This window comes from Pongo abelii, chromosome 10 (genome assembly GCF_028885655.2).
Source record: "Pongo abelii isolate AG06213 chromosome 10, NHGRI_mPonAbe1-v2.0_pri, whole genome shotgun sequence".
In the NCBI taxonomy this organism is placed as follows: Eukaryota; Metazoa; Chordata; class Mammalia; order Primates; family Hominidae; genus Pongo; species Pongo abelii.
The window spans coordinates 69,809,414-69,829,650 of record NC_071995.2 but is presented as its reverse complement, the minus strand read 5'-3'; the positions used below and the strand labels follow the sequence as shown (position 1 = coordinate 69,829,650).

At 38.9% G+C, this 20,237-nt stretch overlaps 1 protein-coding gene across 1 annotated transcript in view; it reads right to left on the bottom strand.

The window, feature by feature from the left end:
* The window catches only part of RAB21 (RAB21, member RAS oncogene family), a 34,683-nt gene extending 15,311 nt beyond the window's left edge, over positions 1-19,372 (bottom strand). The window contains exons 1-4 of the mRNA XM_024257281.3: positions 18,937-19,372; positions 4,572-4,631; positions 3,726-3,833; positions 418-481 (exon numbers count right to left, since the gene is read on the bottom strand). Coding sequence (XP_024113049.1) covers positions 418-481; positions 3,726-3,833; positions 4,572-4,631; positions 18,937-19,101 — 397 coding nt within the window. The 5' untranslated portion in view covers positions 19,102-19,372. The remainder of the gene's footprint in view (positions 1-417; positions 482-3,725; positions 3,834-4,571; positions 4,632-18,936) is intronic.
* Positions 19,373-20,237: the final 865 nt, after the last annotated feature.

Genomic DNA, 20,237 nt, shown 5'->3' with positions numbered 1-20,237 from the left:
CAAGCTGGAGTGCAATGGTGCGACCTTGGCTCACTGCACCCTCTGCCTCCCAGATTCAAGCGATTCTCCCACTTTAGTCTCCCAAGTAGCTGGGACTACAGGCATACGCCACCATGTCTGGCTTTATTTATTTATTTTTTTGTGTTTTCATAGAGACAGGGTTTCGCCATGTTGACCAGGCTGGTCTTGAACTCCTGACCTCAGGTGATCCACCCACTTTGGCCTCCCAAGGCGCTGGAATTACAGGCGTGAGCCACCACACCAGGCTAAATCCTAAATTATTCTAAAATATTTATATTAATATGCCATTCTTCCTTTCTCATATAACTTTAAAACAAAAATTACTTGTTTATAATGTCTTCAATAAAACATTAAGGAAACGGAGGACTTTTTTAAAAAAAAGGTAATGATGCTTACCAACTATACATAAACAGATTTCATTTCCCAACATTTTCCGTAATTCTTTGACCCAGTTTTTTACCTGTATATACAAAAGAGCACATATTAAAACAAATCCTGTTGGAATTACTACTATCACAACACCCAGAAAACTCAACACTGTCAAAATACCTCAGAATTTTAAGAGTCTATATTATTTAGTTATTACTAGAAATGATTCACTGAAGAATCATTTATTGCCAGGTTGTATTGCAAACTATATACATATAAACATACAATTGAAAAATATACAGAAGCAACTCTAATTATAAATTTGCATCAGTCTTCCACAGATCCAAGCAAAGCTATTCACTAGAGCAAAAGCATATCAACTCTAGCTTGATAACAGATGCTTTAACAATATAGATAACAGTGTCACTTTGGACTTAGTAACACATGGGTTTAAAACAGTCTTTTATACCCTAATTGATTCCTAAATAGAGGGCAAAGGAGCTTCAGTGTCACACACTTAAAGACAAAAAAAAAAAAAATGTATATAAGCACCAAAAAAAATTAAGAGTGCTAAAATAATTCCATCATTTAGTGTATGACAGGGATTTGCAACCTTGGCAATACTGACATTTTAGTACAGATAATTCTTTGTTGTGAGGCACTGCTCTGTGCAATGTATGATGTTTAGTAACATCCCTGACTTCCTACCCACTAGATGCCAAGAGCATCCGCCAGTTGTGACAACCAAAGATGTCTCCAGGCATTGTCATCCCCGGTAGAGAACCAATGATATACAGTAACTCCAGTTATGAACTGATTCTCCAGTATGAATGAAGAATAGTAGCAGACACGGTTGGCAGTAAACTGGAATTAAGTAGATTAATCTTTTGAACTCATGATTTTAAATGTTGATTATAATAACAGAATAAAAGGCAAACTTGGACACCTGCCTTCATTCTTTGCAATGAAATTTAATCTGGATGTAATCGAATCACACTGATACACATATATCTGTAAATTCCAAAAATTACATTAGCTATGTGGTAACCACTTACTGTGCATCTGGTCTTATGGCGTACAAATGTTAACACTTCCACATTCCTATTCTCTACAGAATGCAGAGGAACTATCTTTGGCAACCCAAAATCCTTATAAAAGCAAAGGTAGTTATCATCACCACATTATCTTTATAACAGCACTGAGTGACAGTTTTCTCAGCATAGCCCCACCTTTTTGTTTCATTCACATATATGTATAAAGTTTTCAAAGCATTTAACTTCCACTTCATTGATTTCACATAAGAAAAATTTGACTTAAAATTTTATGCCAATACAATTGGCATAAAATATACATCTTCATTACCTCAAAAGAAACATAGCAGAATCCAATTATGTATTCCTCCCTTCCATATGCATATAGTATCACAACCTACTAATCTGATCAATTTTTTAAAAAAAATCTTGTTAGTCATTTCAAATTAGATACCCCTCCACAAGAACTCTATCTATTCTTTACCCCCATACATTTTTGGTGAGTTAGAGATAGTCACAAATTCTTTGCCAATCTTCCCATTAAGTGGTAGAGTTAAATTCCCCACCCTCTGAATTTGGGCTGGCCTTGTAACCTGCTTTGACAAGAGAATGTGGCAGAAGTAATGCTGTGCCAATCCCAGAGCTAAGTTTTAAGAACGCCTGGTAGCTTCTACTTTTCACTCTTAGGATCCAGTTGTCATACAAAAAGCTTAAGGTAGAATACAGAATAATGACAGAGCACATAGAGAGAGTACTGGACGATAAGACACCAGATATAGTGAGAGGCCAGATGGAGAACTAGGCCTTCTTAGATATTCCAGCCCCAGCCAAATTCCCAGTTCGGTGCAGCTCTATGAGTGACTCCAGTAACATCACAAAGAGCAGTAGACCTGCCTGGTCAACCCACAAAATCATGAGAAATAATAAATTATTGTTTTAAGTCAAAAATTTTGGGGGTTTTGTTACATAGCAGTAGACAACTGGTCACTTTTCAACCTAAATGACTCGATCTTCTTTTTTTTTTTTTTGAGATGGAGTCTCGTTCTGTCACCCAGGCTGGAGTCCAGTGGCGCAATCTAGGCTCACTGCAACCTCTGCCTCCCCAGTTTAAGCAATTCTCCTGCCTCAGCTTCCCAAGTAGCTAAGATTATAGGCATGTGCCACCACACCCAGCTAATTTTTTTGTATTTTTAGTAGAGATGGGATTTCACCATGTTGGTTGGGCTGGTCTCTAACTCCCAACCTCAAGTGACCCGCTGTCCTCGACCTCCCAAAGTGCTGGGATTACAGGCGTGAGCCACTGTGCCTGGCCTCAATCTTCTCTTAATAAAATACTTAAACTATGTCTTTTCATGCAAAAAGCCAGAGGGAGATAACAAACAGCAGCACCAAAACAACTTTTAAAAATCATTAAATCTACAAGGTACCTATTGTTTCATTTTCTACTTCTTGAATTAAGTTTTTCCATATATCATTAATAACCCAAGGGCTAACTTGTATATCTGCTCTATCAGATTTAACTGGGAAAAAAAATAAAGAGAAAAAACAAAACAAACAAGTTAAGTAATTTTACCAAGAACAAGCCTGTAACTCAAGGCAAGAAAAGCTTCTTCCTTGGCATTACTCCCTGTAGTTACACATTGTTGACATATTCCAAGAATAGCTTTAGGAGGAATGGTCAAATAAGTAACCCATCTGATTGTGATGAAAATTCAAAGGTAATTAAATGGTAACTCATTTTTGGTCCCAAACAACTTTAAGAGTCATACATATGTGGTGTGTATTTGAAGGGAAGTAAACTAATGAGACAACTTTAAGACTGTCCTTTCAAAACTTTTATTATATTTGGCAAGGAGAAAGCTTAAATGTGATTTTGTTCCTCCTTTTTTCTCTTCACAATAAAGGAACACGTCCAGCCACACCAAGTTTAAGAGCCCAATGCGTATGGAATTAAGGAAATATGTGTGATTTTTCCTTAAGAGGGAAAAACAAAAGCCCCCATATTTTTCTGAAGCTCAACTTCAAATATTTCCCTTCCCTAATTATTTGAGAAAGCCATGTAATAAGCCATTAATTATTCTAACGTAAATTAATTCATAAGAATTAAATATTTCATTAAACGTGAGTATACCTCCATGTTGTAGGTGAAAAGAAAAATAAAATGTAAGTGGTCACCAGTTATGCACAAATTATATACTTTATTTTTAAAAACAAAACTAATCACATTAGTGAACAAAGGTATATTAATGGAAACTTGAAAAATTACTATTGTTCTTCTAAGACATCTACCCATGAATAGAATACCTTCTGAAAAGAATCTTCATCTGTTATGTCATAAACTAAAATAGCTCCATTTGAATCTCTGTAGTAAATTGGACCCAATGCATGGAATCTCTCTTGACCTGCCGTATCCTAAAGAAAGCAACAAATGCTTATTAGATCAGAAGAAAAATACAAATCTGCGATTGCAACTATGGTGAACTTTTTGATTAAACGGAAAATATGGCATAAAGTCACAGACAACCACAAAACCCTACTAACAGAAACAAAACAGCAAAACAGGCCACACAAAAAATTTTTAAGTTTTGACCAATATGTAATGTCTTAGTGATATACAAAAGTTACTTTTTCCCTCCCAACCTTCCTCCTCCTCAGCAACTTCCCCACCCCCATTAAAATACCAGTTTCAGTTGCCAGAGGGTCAAAACAGCCAACACAGTATTATAAGCCAGGAATAGGCTCTGCCCTAAGTTTAAGTTCCCACACTGGGAGAGACAGGGAAACGGCACATTCATCAAGATCACCAGTCAACAAGTATCCGCTGCATTATCCTCACTGTACTCTCCACCAGCCATTCCCTTAGAAGGCTGTGGAATATGGAGACACAGGGTGGGGAAAAAAAGGCCAGGCAAGCTGTCCACCCACCCTGTCCTCCCTCTGAAGTGGAACCCTTCTGAGTTGACCCTTCTCCAACTGAAAAGTTATGACAGCAATATTCAAATATACAATTATATTCCAGATATAATTCTCAACCAGATTTTAAGATTCTTTTTAATTAAAAAAAAAAGTGTTGGCTAAGCTCCAATTAACTTTAAAAAAAAGAAAAAAGGAAGAAGCCTCCATGCATAATAGTTGCAAAAGTTCACTTACCCATATGGCAAGGTTTACTCTTTTCCCACCAATATTTAACTTCTTTGTTAAGAATGATGCCTAAAAAGAGAAATATACATTAAACAATGTTTCATATAAAATAAGGTTCTTTATCCTAACAACTATTATCCTAACAACTATAGATGACTCAATCACCTCAATGTAAAAGTTATCTGGGAGAAAAAGTAATCACCAAGTTTTAAATTAATGATCAAATTGTTTCATTAAAGATAAGACATTATTTACATTTTTATCTAAAAAAAAATCTTGTTTTCTGAAAATAGGTTATACAAAACACACAGAAAATAAGTATTTTTTTCTTAATATTTTTCTTTATGTGGAACAAAATTTTCCCTAGAGCATTTAATATGATGCTACCTTATCTACTCACAGAAAGAAAGAGTCTAAGAGATTTCCAAGATAAAATAAATGTTTACTGGTGGTTTACTTAATGTACAACCATCAATATTATTCAAAATGGTTACACAATTACTTCATAACTCAACTGTTTAACATATATTCAATAATTATCCTAAGTATTAATGTCAGAGAAATGAAAGGGCATGGTTCTACCCTTTATATTCTATTAGAGAAATAAAAATAAAGAGAATTACGATTCCATGTGGTGCTAAAATGGAGGGTCTTGCCAAATACACTGTAAAGATAGTACTGAGAAAGGAAGTATAACAGTTGTCTGAATGAGTCAAAGAAGGCTTCAGAGAGAAGGTAATGATCTCCCCTTTAGGAGCAGTAGGGATTGTTCCTGATAGATGAGTGAAGCCACTGAAGCCTCAAACACATGACCCCATACCGCAGTGAACTCCAAGTGGGTATGGTCAATACCAGAGATGAGACTGCATAGATGGACTTTACCTTGTGGGTCTCAATAAAACCTGTTCTAAGACACCAGACATGTATTTAGACACATACACACATGTCAGGTATACTTTGGAAATGCTATTTATTGATTTTTGTACACCAACAATGCACATTAACACATTAGGATGCTGCCAAAAGGAAGGCTAGCTGACTGTATTTATACAAGCATTTCCCAAACTCATTTGAACTCTTTTTCCCTGATTTTCTTCTGTATAGCACTGAACCTTTTTTTCCTGGAAAAATACCAAATTCATCCTAAAGAACAACTGTTTGAAGAAACAGGACTACTGACAAGGGAGAATCACTGAATGGTTTCAAGGAATGGGGAAACAGATCTATATTTTAAGAGAATGACCCTGGGATAGGAAGGGAGGTTGGACTAGAAAAGATAGGTAGAAAGAACACTATTACAAAATTGGAGAAAAATATAAAAAAGGAGATCTGAACTAAGGCCATGAAGATAGGAAAGAAAGAAGAGACTCGAGAGTTACTGAAGACGAAATATATCCAGAATCCAGAGTCAGCTGACATGTTTAAAGAAAAAGGAATAGAGAGCTGAGTTTAGACCTCTATAGAGATAGTCACATTTAGGTGTATTTATATAGAAGAAAGTGCAAAGAAGGTGAAACAGATAAAAGGTCAGGATGGTGAATTACTGAAGGAAAGAAACAATTGAGGTTTCTTTTACCTCAATTTCAGGAAGGTCTTTTTGCTATGGGCACACCACAGAAAATCAGAACTAAGAAAAGGCCACTGGATGTAGTGATTAACTAAGGAGTCTACAGATAAATATAAATGGCAGAGCTGGGTTCAAACTCATGTATGTCTGCTTTCAAGGCCCAAGCTAGCCTCAAGATATTTTTGTAAATAAAATAAAAATTATACAGAAAAGAAGAAAAATAAATCAAATGCCAAAACAGCAAAGTAACCTGAAAAATGAGAAGACCAAATACATGTTATGACAATAAATGACTTCTCCCATTCATCCTAGCATAGGAGCTAAGATTATATGAACTTTGGAGCAGAACCTGTGGATTTGAATCTCAGCTTTGCCACATACTAGCTGTGTAATTTATTTGAACTCAATCATTTTCATGGTTTCAATATCAATGCCACATGGAAAAAAAACAAAATCTGAATCCTATCCGAATATTTAATGGGTAGGTCAATTTAAGTGCCTTTTTTCAAACACATGTAAGAAAGACTGAACCAATCTTCTCCCCAAAATTGGATTTTCATTCTGACTTTAGTATTTTGATCACATTCGCCTTCTCATTGAAGTTTAGAAACTTAGAAATATCTTCTTAAGCCCTTGTCAGTCTATATGCCTCCAAAATGCACCAAGCCTTGTCTTCACATTTCCTCTGGGGTCTATGACCACCAGTCTCTTACTACGTCATAACATAAATACCTCTGGTTCACCTCACACCCCGCTCTGCATGCCATATTATCTTCCCAAAGCTTCCCTGGTTAAAACAAAAACAAAAACAAAACAAACAAACAAAAAAACACAACAACAACTTACAACTCATCGAAGGGTTCCCTAACAGGTTATCATTTTTAATAAGTATGCTTGAACATCCCTGCTGGCAGCTAATATAACCTTTTGGTCATGAGTGTTGTGGAGATTTCTCAGAAGAAGGGAGTGCATCAGAGTTGGTAAAGCTGCCTCATTTCTTTTCTACCACCCCCTCTGAAATTTCCCACCACTCTCCCACGGCAAATTTAAAGGACAGCAGTAAGTCTCCCTTAAGGAACTTTGGATACACAGAAACACTTGTACGGAAAGGGTACACATGACAACATTGATTATACAGAAAAACAAACACAATCAAATTATCTGTGTTCATTAATAGGTAAGTAGTTAAAAATTCACAAAAATAGCCCATCCATGCAGTAAAAACACTACACAGTCATTTCTACTACTGCTGCTAATACTAGCTAACATTTATTAAATGTTTATTTTCTGCCAAGTACTGTGCTATGCACTCTTCACAAAATCATTCATAAGCTGCTTCTTTATAAAAGTTGGGGAGCCCACATTTACAATTAAAAGTCTCAAAGCCTTATCTTTATATCCAAAGACTTCCACAATGTGTCCACATCTATCTTCTTAGGATAGCTTCCGATATTTCTTTACTTATTCTCCAACTTATGTGGCTTTTTTGCATCCTCTTCAATTCTTCTGTCCATAAAATTCCCCTCTAATTTGGGCCTATTCTCTGTTCTCTATCTGAATTTCACCTATCCAAATACGGCTCTTTTTCCTTGAAATTTCATGTTCTCTTATACTCATGCATGCAATGCACACAAATTTTTCTATCCTGAAGAATTTTGGGGAATTGACTCTGCATTTACTGCAGCTTATACTGTCTTACACTATAAATTATCTTTTCATGGGTATAAGTGTTCTGTTAACTAGACTACATATTTTTATTTAACATTTCTACAGCACTTACAATGAAATGGGCAGTGTTCTAAGAGCTTCTCAAACATTAATTCACTTAATTCTCAGGTGCCAATAACACCCTGTGAGTCAGAGATAATTGTTATCCATGTATTACAGAAGTGGAAAATGAGGCATAAGGAGGGTAAATATCTTGCCCAAGTCACACAGTAAGGGACACAGTGCCACTTGAAATCCCAGGCAGTTTGGCTCCAGATATTAATTATAACTACTATGCTACGATACTTCCCAGACTGAGATCTGAGCTCTCTGACACTTCCTCTCTTGTGGAAGAAGTGGGGGGAAGTCATAGTACCCTGCCCATAATTGACAATCAAATACTGTTATTATAGATAAGCACATCTACAATATGCCCAGGTAAATCAATGCAGGTATAACTCAATTTAGTAGGAGATATGCTCCTAAGTTTCCTTCTTAATCAAATTATTTTAACTCATATATACGATGCACTAGTAAAGCATATTATCAAAGGATCCCTAGTAAATATTTTTTTCCTTCATAATGAAAAACTTAAGCCCTGCTCTATGGAAAGATTCTGTTTGGTAAATCATCTCATTTGATATAAATCCTAAGTTTTTAATATTTTATAGACATTTTCTTCAAGGGAGAACTCTTTTTAAAAAACTTTAGAAAACTTTTTTAAAAAATAAAATTATGAATATATTTAAGAAGAAAGCTGAAACATCAAGCTAGCAGCAAACAGGTATAAAAATAGGCACGTAGACCAATGGAACAATACAGAACCCAGAAATAAAGCCAAATACTTACACCCACCTGATCTTCGACAAAGCATATAAAAACAGAAATTTGGGAAAAGACAGCCTATTTAACAAAAGGTGCTGGGAAAACTGGCAAGCCACATGTAGAAGAATGAAATTGGATCCTCATCTCTCACCTTATACAAAAATCAACTCAAGATGGATCAAAGACTTAAATCTAAGACCTGAAACCATAAAAATTCTAGAGGATAACATTGGAAAAACTCTTCTAGACATTGGCTTAGACAAAGAATTCATGACTAACACCCCAAAAGCAAATGCAACAAAAACAAAAATGAATAAATGGGACCTAATTAAACTGAAACGCTTCTGCACAGCAAAATAAATATTTAGCAGAGTAAACAGACAACCCAGAGTGGGAGAAAATGTTCGTAAACTAAGCATCCAACAAAAGACTAATATCCAGAATCTACAAGGAACTCAAACATATCAGCAAGAAAAAAACAAATAATCCCATCAAAAAATGGGCAAAGGACATGAAAAGACAATTCTCAAAAGAAGATATACAAACAGCCAACAAACATATGAAAAAATGCTCAACATGACTAATTATCAGGCAAATGCAAATTAAAATCAAAATGAGATAACCCTTACTCCTGCAAGAATGACCATAATCAGTCAAAGTAACAATAGATGTTGGTGTGGATGTGATGAAAGGGGAACACTTTTACACTGCTGGTGGGAACGTAAACTAGAACAACCACTATAGAAAACAGTATGGAGACTATTTAAAGAACTAAAAGCATTATAGAACTATCATTTGATCCAGCAATCCCACTACTGAGTATCTACCCAAAGGAAAAGAAGTCGTCATATGAAAAAGACACATGCACACACGTTTACTGCACCACAATTCACAATTGCAAAGATATGGAACCAAACTGAGTGTCCATCAACCAACAAGTGAATAAAGAAAATGCTGTATATATACACCATAGAATACTACTTAGCCATAAAAAGCAATGAAATAATGTCTTTTACAGCAACTTGGATGGAGCTGGAGGCCATTATTCTAAGGGAAGTAGCTCAAGAATGGAAAACCAAATATTGTACATTCTCACTTATAAGTGAGAGCTAAGTTATGAGGATCCTGCAAAGGTGTAAGAATGATACAATGGACTTTGGGTACTCAAGGAGGAAGGTTTGGAGGAGGGTATGGGATAAAAGACTACATATTGAATATGGTGTACACTGCTCAGGTGCACCAAAATCTCAGAAATCACCACTAAAGAACTTATCCATGTAACAAAAAAACACCTATACCCCAAAAACTATTGAAATAAAAATAAAAATTTATAAAAAAAGACAGCAGCAAACAATCGAAAGGCTGAAATTTGTCTTTTCTTTTTTAACCACCTCTACCAGGCACACTTAATTTGGCCAGACTACCAATATACCACTGTAGTTATAATAATTACTCTGGAGCAGTGGTTCTTAATTCTTACATGGTAGTGAGGGTGCGAGAAGTAATTACAAACTTCTTTAAGAATATGAAGAAAGCCATGAACCTACTCACTCCCCAAAACACCACTCATACGCACATACTAAAAACAATTCCCACGTACTTCCAAGAGATTTATAAATGCCTGGCAACATCTCAGTAAAGAACTCCCAGTCCACAAACGGAAGGAGCGAAAGTGACATTAAACAATAGCCAATTCAAAAGGTTCTAGGACTATAGGAAGGGGAGAAAAATCATACTATGTGCCAAGCACTGTGCTTGGGCTTTTTCATTTAATTTTCAACAATTCTGTGAAGTAGATATTTATCCTTACTTTACAGCTGTGGACCTGATATTTTTTAAAAAAATACAGTGACTCACGGAAGGTCAGATAACTCAGCTGGATGCTGCAGTGGGTGGAAACCTGTCTGACTCCACAATGGTTTTTCCATTGCACAAAGCTAACTATTCTAGAACATACACACATTTCTTAACCTGGCACTCCTCCACTTGGACAGTAAGTGTTCTTGGACCCTAACCTCCCCAAATATTCTCAGGGTAGGTACAAAGTATTACTAGCAAGGATCCACGTAAGTAATGGCACATTCTCCACCCTACCTCCTTCAAATCCGGAGTTATTTCACCAGTACATCTTCTAATCTCAATTATTTCATCTTCTACGCTTTAGTGATATTACAAAATTAACAATCTTATTAGCTCATGTTGTTATCTGTAACTTGTATTAATACCTGATTCTTGTTTACCCAACAGCTTACTGGAAATCATAGTGGAAGACAAAAAAAGAAAATGCTATTTTAAAAAAAATCGACAGGTAATCACAGGGAGGAAGAAAAAATTAAAAATTTAAAAACTTAAAAAAAAAGGATTATGAGAGAAATAATAGGGAAAAAATGTATCTGCCAAGTTAAAGTCTTTTCATAACTTGTTTAATCAATTTTTTGGTTCTCTGTTAGCCGGACTATTTGCTGTGCTTGCTAACTACCATTCTGTCAAAGCAAACCACCTAAAGTAGTATTTGATAATTATAAGGTATCTGTTGAAAGCAACATAGTAACTACATTGTGAACAAATACTTTCCTGGCTTTATCTAGTATCAACTAAATTCAACAGACTTCATTAATTGGGGGCCTGCTGTTGGGGAGTGTATAAGTGTGTGTGTGTGTGTGTGTGTGTGTGTGCGCGCGCGTGTGTGTGTGCACGCGTGCAAAATAAATATTCTTGCTAGTTGCTAAAACTGGTGCAGACTTAAGTATTTAAAGAATAATGTACAATTATTTGTTAATTTTTAAAATAAAATTAAAAAAATGAATAAAGCGTTACCACTTCCAGACTGAAGAGATGACAGAATTCAGGCAGGTTAATTTATAAAATTAGCCCTCTCTAACAAGGCAATAAAAATTAGCTATCAAAAAACTAAGCTAGGCCGGGAGCGGTGGCTCACGCCTGTAATCCCAACACTTTGGGAGGCTGAAGTGGGTGGATCACCTGAGGTCAGGAGTTCGAGACCAGCCCGACCAACAAGGTGAAACCCCATCTCTACTAAAAATACAAAATTAGCTAGGCATGATGGTGGGCGCCTGTAATCCCAGCTACTCAAGAGGCTGAAGCAGGAAAATTGCCTGAACCCAGGGGGCAGAGGTTGCAGTGAACTGAGATCATGCCATTCCTCTCCAGCTTGGGCGAATGGGCGATACTCCATCTTAGGAAAAAAAAATAAAAACCTAAGCTAGGTGCTTGAATATTTCCACATTTCTTCTTAGTTTCTAAAAACAAGGATCATAATTAGTTTAGGAGTCCAAATAAAGACTTTCAAAAGGAAAGTCAAAGAATCATGTTTAAAGAGTAACTCAAAGAACAAAGCAGAAAATGGCAGTCAGATATAGAAATTTGTGTCCACATTCACAAAAACTCATTTCTTAAGTAAAACCACCCAAACTTCTATAAAATACTAATAAAATACTAAGCGGAAAAAGATTTTAAAAAGAACTTCAATTATTATACTGTATGAAGATATTATAATAAATCACTTAAATCAACAGTAATATGGTTTTCAAGGATACTTAGAAGATACTTTGAACACTCAAAATATTCTTTATGCAAACAAAGAAACCAAGATTCCTAGACTAAGACTATGATGCAAAATGTAAAACCACTGCTACAACCTGAATGCCAAGTGTTGCTCAGGTTAAGATGTGTTTAAAAAATAAATAAAAGCCGAGTGTCTCAAAAATAAAATAAAATAAATTTACTTTTAAGAAGTAGTAGACTAGGCCAAAAAAGGCATACCATTTTTTAAATTTATTTATTTTTATTTTTTTGAGATGGAGTCTTGCTCTGTCGCCCAGGCTGGAGCGCAATGGTACAATCTTGGCTCACTGCAATCTCTGCCTCCCAGGTTCAAGTAATTCTCCTTCCTTAGCCTCCTGAGTAGCTGGGATTACAGGTACCCACCATCATGCCTGACTCATTTTTGTATTTTTGTAGAGACGAGGTTTCACCATGTTGGCCAGGCTGTTCTTGAACTCCTGACCTCAGGTGATCCACCCACCTCAGCCTCCCAAAGTGCTGGGCTTACAGGTATGAGCCACCATGCCCGGCCATTTTTATTTTTTAAAAACAGGGTCTCACTATGTTGCCCAGGTTGGTCTTAAACTCCTGGGCTCAAGCTATCCTCCTGCCTGCACTTCTCAAAGTGCTGGGATTACTGAGCCACTATGCCCAGCTGGTACACCATTTCTATTTGTGGGACCCTGGAAATTTAATTCAAGTCTTTTTTATTTTTTAAGAGACAGGGTCTCACTCTGTCACCCAGCTGGAGTGAAGTGGCACAATCATAGCTCACTGCAGCCTCAATCTCTTAGGCTCAACTGATCCACCAGCCTCAGCCTCCTGAGTACCCAGGAATATGAGTGTGCACCACCATGCCCAGCTATTTTTTTTTTTTTTTAAACTAGAGATGGAGTCTTGCTACATTACCCATGCTGGTTTTGAACGTGTGTCCTCAAGCAATCCTCCCACCTCATCCTCCCAAAGCATGGGATTATAGGTGCGAGCCACCGCACCCAGCCAAACCCAAGTCTTAGTTTCCTCATTTGCCCAACTGTTAAGATACTACCTGCCTAGCCAACCTTACAGCACTACTTTGTTAATCACCCAGGCACCTATCCTAGACTTCAGGAGACAGGCAGAATTCTACAGTTGGGACTCTAAAAAGAAAGGGGACTGTTGATCTTGATTCATCTTCAATAAGCACCTTCAATAAGGGAAAAAAAAAGGGGTACATAACCCAGGAGCACAGATATAAAGAGGGCACACCAAATTGAGGAAGTGGTTAAAACCAAAATGGCACAATCCTTTAAGAATAAAGTCAAGAAAAGTAACTGATAGTTAAAGTACCTTGCTCATCTTTATATTCCCCAGCTAATACAATGTTTGACATATACCAAGTATAAAATATTTCTTGAATTTAACTGCATAGATTCAACAGTATTGCTTTCGTAAATTCCAGAGAAACAGTAGTAACTCCCTCATTCCAATTGTCTTTCTTATTTTTGCCAAGTTTATCAAAGCCTCAAATCAGCGAGGAAATCACACGAGAGCTTGGGGACTCTATACAAGTTAAGAGAGCTTACCTACAGGATTACTCCGTAACTATCAGTAACCTTGGAGCAGCTCTGGAAAAAGAGAGCCACACTAAAACACCAAAGTATGGCAAACGTCACAATTAAAAAAAAAACAAAAAACAAAAAACAAAAAAAAGAAAGTGAATTCCGGAAATGTAGATCTCAGTGAAAACACTAGAATGGATTTGCTTTATTTTAAAAATATTTAATCTATAAGCAATTTTAAAATGTAATGACCCCTCAAAGACAGCATGAGTTCTCAAAATAATTCACGTGAAAATAATCCCATTACCTTTTTTGACTGAATTACCATGAAAGAAAAACATAAATCCAGCATCATTTATTCATTTAACAGCAAACAGCAAACATTTATTAATCAAACATGTGCCAGGCTCTGTGCTAGTAGCTTTACATATGACGGCTGTCTATCTAATCCACACAAAGTCCTATGAGTAAGGTACTCCCATTTTACAGAAAAGGAGCTTGCTTACAGGCATTAGAATATCCTGTCAGGATCATGATGGCTATGAAGTGGGAGTTAAGAATTCAAACCCCAGTGTAACTTCAAAGTCCTTTCTCTTTTCACCACATTATATGGCCTCCTAATAGATCTGAGTACTGCAGAAACACAGTGTATCTTGTCTTCTGCAAGAATTTGACGAAGCATCTCATGATAACCTTGTGGGCAAGACAGATGTGGCTTGGGCAAAAAGGAGAACTGTAATGCTGGAGTAATTGTTTACATTTTATTAAGGGATTTGTGTCCACTAGGTAGTAGCCCATAGCAGTCAGTCTTCCATTATCATTAATATGCATAGCACTCCGTTAACAACTGTTTCTTACTCAAGGGAAGGAGGAGGGGATGGCCTGCGGCCCATGCATGGCCCGAAAAAGCCCTTAAGATTCTATATGTCTACACAAAATTGCACTTCTGGTCATGCATCACTGGACTACAGTAAAACTTGCTGCAGAGCTTTGTACTTGGCCCTCTCTCTCTGCTTTCTTTCAAAGTCTTTAATAATGACCTGTTGAGAACATTAAAGGCATTCTTACCTAACTTTCAGATGACAAAGTTAAAAAGTAGCTAATCCAGACAGTAGATTCCACACCTTACTCCTTTGCATGTCCAGGACCCAACCCAGTGCCTGGCCCAAAGGAGCCCAGTCAGTGTTTCGTGAATTACAGAATCCAAATTAAAAAGGACATTAACAGGCTTAACTACTGGAGCAAATCTACCAAAGCCAACCTTAATGGGTCAAGTATATTAGAAACAAAAGAAAAAGCTTAACTACAATACCAAAGAAAAGAGAATTTGAGAGATACAAATAATGCCCTTTTTTTTTGAAGCAATTAAGACTAAGATGTTTCAGTTGACAGCAAATTCAATATTTATCAAAGAGAAATTCTGAGAGCTTCCCTAAAAGCTCAGAGAATCTTTTCTACTTCAGTGTTGGTAAAGGATTCTCAACAGGAGAGGTGATAGCCTGCACTTCTCTGTTCAGTTCAAACCACCACACCTGGAATTATTTCTACAGCTCAAGGAATCACACTTTAAGGAAAGAAGGACAATGATTAAATAGTGCCTAGAAGAGATATCAAAATAGTGAAAGGGCCAGGCACAGTGGCTCATACCTGTAATTTCAGCATTTCAGGAGGCCCAAGCAGGAGGATTGCTTGAGCTCAGAGTTCTAGAACAGCATGGGCAACATAGCAAAACCTCGACTCTACCAAAAAAAAAAAAAAAAAAATTTAGCCGGGCATAGTGGCGCACGCCTGTGGTCCCAGCTACTTGGAGGCTGAGGTGGAAGGATTACTTGAGCCCAGGAGTTGGAGGCTGCAGGCAGCTATGATATCACCACTAGAGCAAGACTGTGCCTCCAAAAAAAAAAAAAAAAAAAAAAGTGAAAGGATCTAAAACAATGTCACTGTCACTGGAGATCCAGTTAAGGGAGCTAGAGTTGTTTACCCAAAAGACAAGATAGCTATCTTCAACTATCAGAAGGAATGTCATATGAGACACCAAGATTCAGAGGGGAGAATTAGGACTGAAAACTACAGGGAAACAGATTTTGGCTTTCTATACAGAAAAACTTATTAGAAATTAGACCTGTCTAAAAATAAAATGGGACCGGAAGTGGTGGCTCACACCTGTAATCCCAGCACTTTGGGAGGCTGAGGCAGGTGGATCACCTGAGGTCAGGAGTTCGAGACCAGCCTGGCCAACATGGCAAAACCCCATCTCTACTAAACATACAAAAATTAGCCGGGCATGGTGGCACGAGCCTGTAGTCCCAGCTACTCGGGAGGCTGAGGGAGGAGAACCACTTGAATCCAGGAGGCAGAGGTTGCAATGAGCTGAGATCGCACCCCTCCACTCCAGCCTGGGTGAGAGTGAGACTGTGTCTCAAAAAGAAAAAAAAATTTAAAAATGAAATGGGACACCTTAGGACATAGTGAACTTTCCACTTTCCATAATACCAGTTCATTTCACCTCCAAGATGTTAAAAAAAAAAAAAAAGGGGGGGGACAATCACTTGACTAAACATTAGAAGACCAAAATAGTGATCCATACATAAACTGTCTTAAATTCCTGTCAATCCTGCAATTCTTTGAAATGTATGAGAATGTACTTTATAAAATACAAAGTAGTTTACAGAGATAGGTACTCTGTTGACAAGAAAAAAGGTGAACTCTTCCTCTCATATCTTCTGACACGATTTCCTCGCCATTTGGAAATTAAAAGAATATAAATTGTGTCTTACAAGTCACATAAATCAAATTCCTCTGAAAAATTGTTAAGAGAAATGAGGTGAACTGATATCTCTGAAAGAGATTAGACACGTTGCTGTTTACATACATTGGTGTACAACAAAATCCTAAATTCTATAATATAATTCAGATATTAATACTGGATATCTACTATAACTTCGTCCTCCCCTCTGTAGTACAGTGGCTTTTCATATATTTAAAAACCTTTACTCTGCTTTTAGTTTCAAGAATGTTTTAGAAATTTAAAATGAAAGTGTAATTTTTAAGTTGAAAGGGTATGGCCAGGTGCAGTGGCTCACCCCTGTAATCCCAGCACTTCGGGAGGCCAAGGCGGGCAAATCACCTGAGGTCAGGAGTTCGAGACCTGCCTGGCCAACATGGTGAAACCCCGTTTCTACTAAAAATACAAAAAAATTAGCCAGGTGTGGTGGCACGTGCCTGTAATCCCAGCTATTTGGGAGGTTGACAGGAGAATCACCTGACCCAGGAGGTGGAGGTTGCAGTGAGTGGAAATTGCTGCACTTCAGCCTGGGCGACAGGGCAGGACTCACGTTATCTTTTGAAAAAAACGTGAAGACCTCAATTACAATAGTTTTCTTTTATCTTAGATCTTTGCATAAAGGAAAACACTAGATGAGTTATTTACCAATATCCCAAGGTAATGTGATTTAATTGCTCAAAATCTGAAGTCAGACAGGGGTTCAAATTTGAGCTTGGACACTCCTGCACCATTGACTCGTAATATTACTGCCAGCAAAATTACTCAACTAGACCTTTTTCCTCAGTTGTGGGGCTATCCACTAAACTATCCACTTCATAGGGTGTTATAAGAATTAAATGACAGAAAGCAAGTAAAATAATCAGCACAGTAAGAACTCACTAAATGTTAGCTATTGTTACTACTTTACCTAAGTAAATCTCTAAACTTCCAAACGATCCTAGGTATTTGTCCAGTTAACTTTCTTGATCTAAAACACCAGGCTGTCACTAATGACACTGAACAATAACAATTCATTATTAAAATTTTGTCAGTGTTCTGGTACAAGGATTTTTTAAAAATGGTTTCCTGGCACTCACTTTTTCAGATATGCTTTACATACGAGTAAAATCAGAGGAGTAAAAATAGAACACGGAATCAGAGCCAGAGCGTCTTGTAAATTCTAGACTCAGTAGTTTAATAATAGCATCAAACATCCAATGTCACAACAATTAGGAGATTACGCATTCTATTAAGTAGTGTCGATGTTCTCACATACTACACATTTACTAATTAAGACCTATTGTGCAAGTTGGGGCAGTAATTAAAGACAGACAACTTACACTGGACCAGGTCATCAGTGCTTTTTCTGTATATTTATCCTGACAACCCTATGAGCTAGATACTACTATTATGGCCATTTTAACAGAAGAAACAGGCACAGACAGGTTAAGTAACTTACCCAGTATGACACAGCTAGTTAAATGGACGGAGGTGAGACATGAACCTGGACAATCAGGCTCAAAAGTCCACTAGACTTTACTGCCTTTGACCAAATTGGTAAGTCAAATTAGTAGGATAAATTTCTTCTAATACATCAAAACTGATTTCTCTGGGAGAGTTGGGGTGAGTACAACTCCCTCAAAGGCCTGGCTTCACTCTCAATCAATGATAACATTTTAACACCTTTCCAATGTACCTGTAGAAGAAACCCGGCCTTTTATTACAGTTAAAGAAACTGAGTAACAGCAGCGGCTTTTAGTCTGGGGACCAATTGTTGGCCAGTATTCACTTGATGTTTCAGCGTGGGTCAATCGACCTCGCAGAATATGAGTGACCCACAAGTCAGACCCATGCAGGCTGCAATGAAACTGCGTAACACGCCTGGTCAAGCGGTCATTTCAAAAAACCTCCAGAGATGGCTCTTTTGCCATTCCTGTTACTCAGGACAAAATGGAACTTGCATAAACACTTAGTCATCAGTAAGCGCTGAAGTTACAAATCACCTAATTCGCAAAATCAAATGCGCAGCTAAGTTCCTAATTCTGAAAGAAAGAAAAGGAGCTAACATTTGGAGACTGCAACGCTTAAGACACCTGGGACCCAGGAAGTGCAGTAAATGGGAAAAAACAGCCCACGGACGGGGACCACAACGTGCGCAACCACCACGGGGGACACTGGGGACTTTTCAGGGCCCTTCCACTTCCCTCCCAACAGCCTGTCCTCGCGTCTACAGGCTGCCCCGACCTGGTGATTCCCCAGGGCGAATTCGGAAAGGTAAACCGAAGGCGGAGATGACAGGTCTGAGATTTGCCAGCCTAGATCCAGGGGACCGGGGCGGCAAAGTTTCCCCAGCCCCGGAGGGGTAGGGGCCCTGAGGCGCCCCCTCCCGCTCCCCGAGGTCCGCACCTGCAGAGTGGTGATGTGCTTGTCGTTAAACTTGTTCTCGCAGTAACGCAGCACCAGCGACGTCTTCCCCACGCAGCCTTCCCCCAGCAGCACCACCTTGAACGAGTAGGCTCGGCCCGCCGCCGCCGCCCCGCCGCCGCCGCCGCCGCCGCCGGCCGCAGCCATCCCGTCGCTTCCCGGCCGCCCGAGCCCGAGTGTCGCGCCGCCCTCCCGACAGCCGCGGCAGCGCCTTCACAGCCACGGCCGGCTCAGCCCCCACCGCCCCGGCCCCGCCGACCCGGGAGCTGTCCCCACGCCCTCCTCGGGCGAGGCCTGGAAGGGCTGAGGGAAAGTCCGAGAATGAAGGGCCCCAGCCCACCACGTCAGGCACCGGAGGAAAGGCGAAGAACGATCTCTCTTTGCCTCCCTCTAATGGCGTCTGCTTCCTCCTACGTCACACCTCGGGTCACGTGAGCGCCGGGGCCAGGGCGGCCCCTGCGACTAGCCCCAGAAGAACGTGCCTGGACGTGGGCGGGGCTTCTGGGGCATCTCCCGGGGTGGAGCTGGATGTGAGTCGAGCGCCTACTGGCAATCTAGGGCAGAGCCCCGCCGCTTGCGAGCCACCTCTGCTCTTCAGTTGGTGGGAGCCTGCGGGAATAAGGAACCAGGAATTTGAGGCGAGCCCAGCTCTGGTGAAATGAAGGGCAGAACTTCATCGTTTTTGCATGTTCACAATGCTAATGATCTCCCACACCAGAGGTCACTGTAAACCATATCTGCCAAGGTGCCCTTGAATCTCTCTCTGTGGGATCCCGAATCATAGCGCCTCCCAGTTCTTCTGACCGCCTGGTCAACTACTCCATCATCTTTCAAGTCTCAGCTTAAACCGCGTCCCTGCCCACCCAATCCTTCCCCCATCTTTGCATTCCCCCACCCCACAAAATTAGGTATTTCTTACCACCAGTATACCTCCTTTACCAGGGCTTTACACACTCCATGGATATTATTAATACTTTGCTAAGTGTTTATCGACTCTCATTAGGCTATAGGTTTGTTGAGGGCAAGGTCTGTATGAGACCTGCCCACCTTTGAATTCCTAACCCCAAGTGCTCTTCAGTTTTTCTGTCTTTCATGAAGCCTCTGACATTCCATGGTACTCCACCTTGAGGTGGCTTGTTCGATGATTACTTGTTTTTTCTCATCTGCATCCCCATTCTTTTTTGTTTGTTTTTATTGTTCGTTTTGAGATAGAGTCTCGCTCTGTCGCCCAGACTGGAGTGCAGTGGCGTGATCTCGGCTCACTGCAGTCTCTGCCTCCTGGT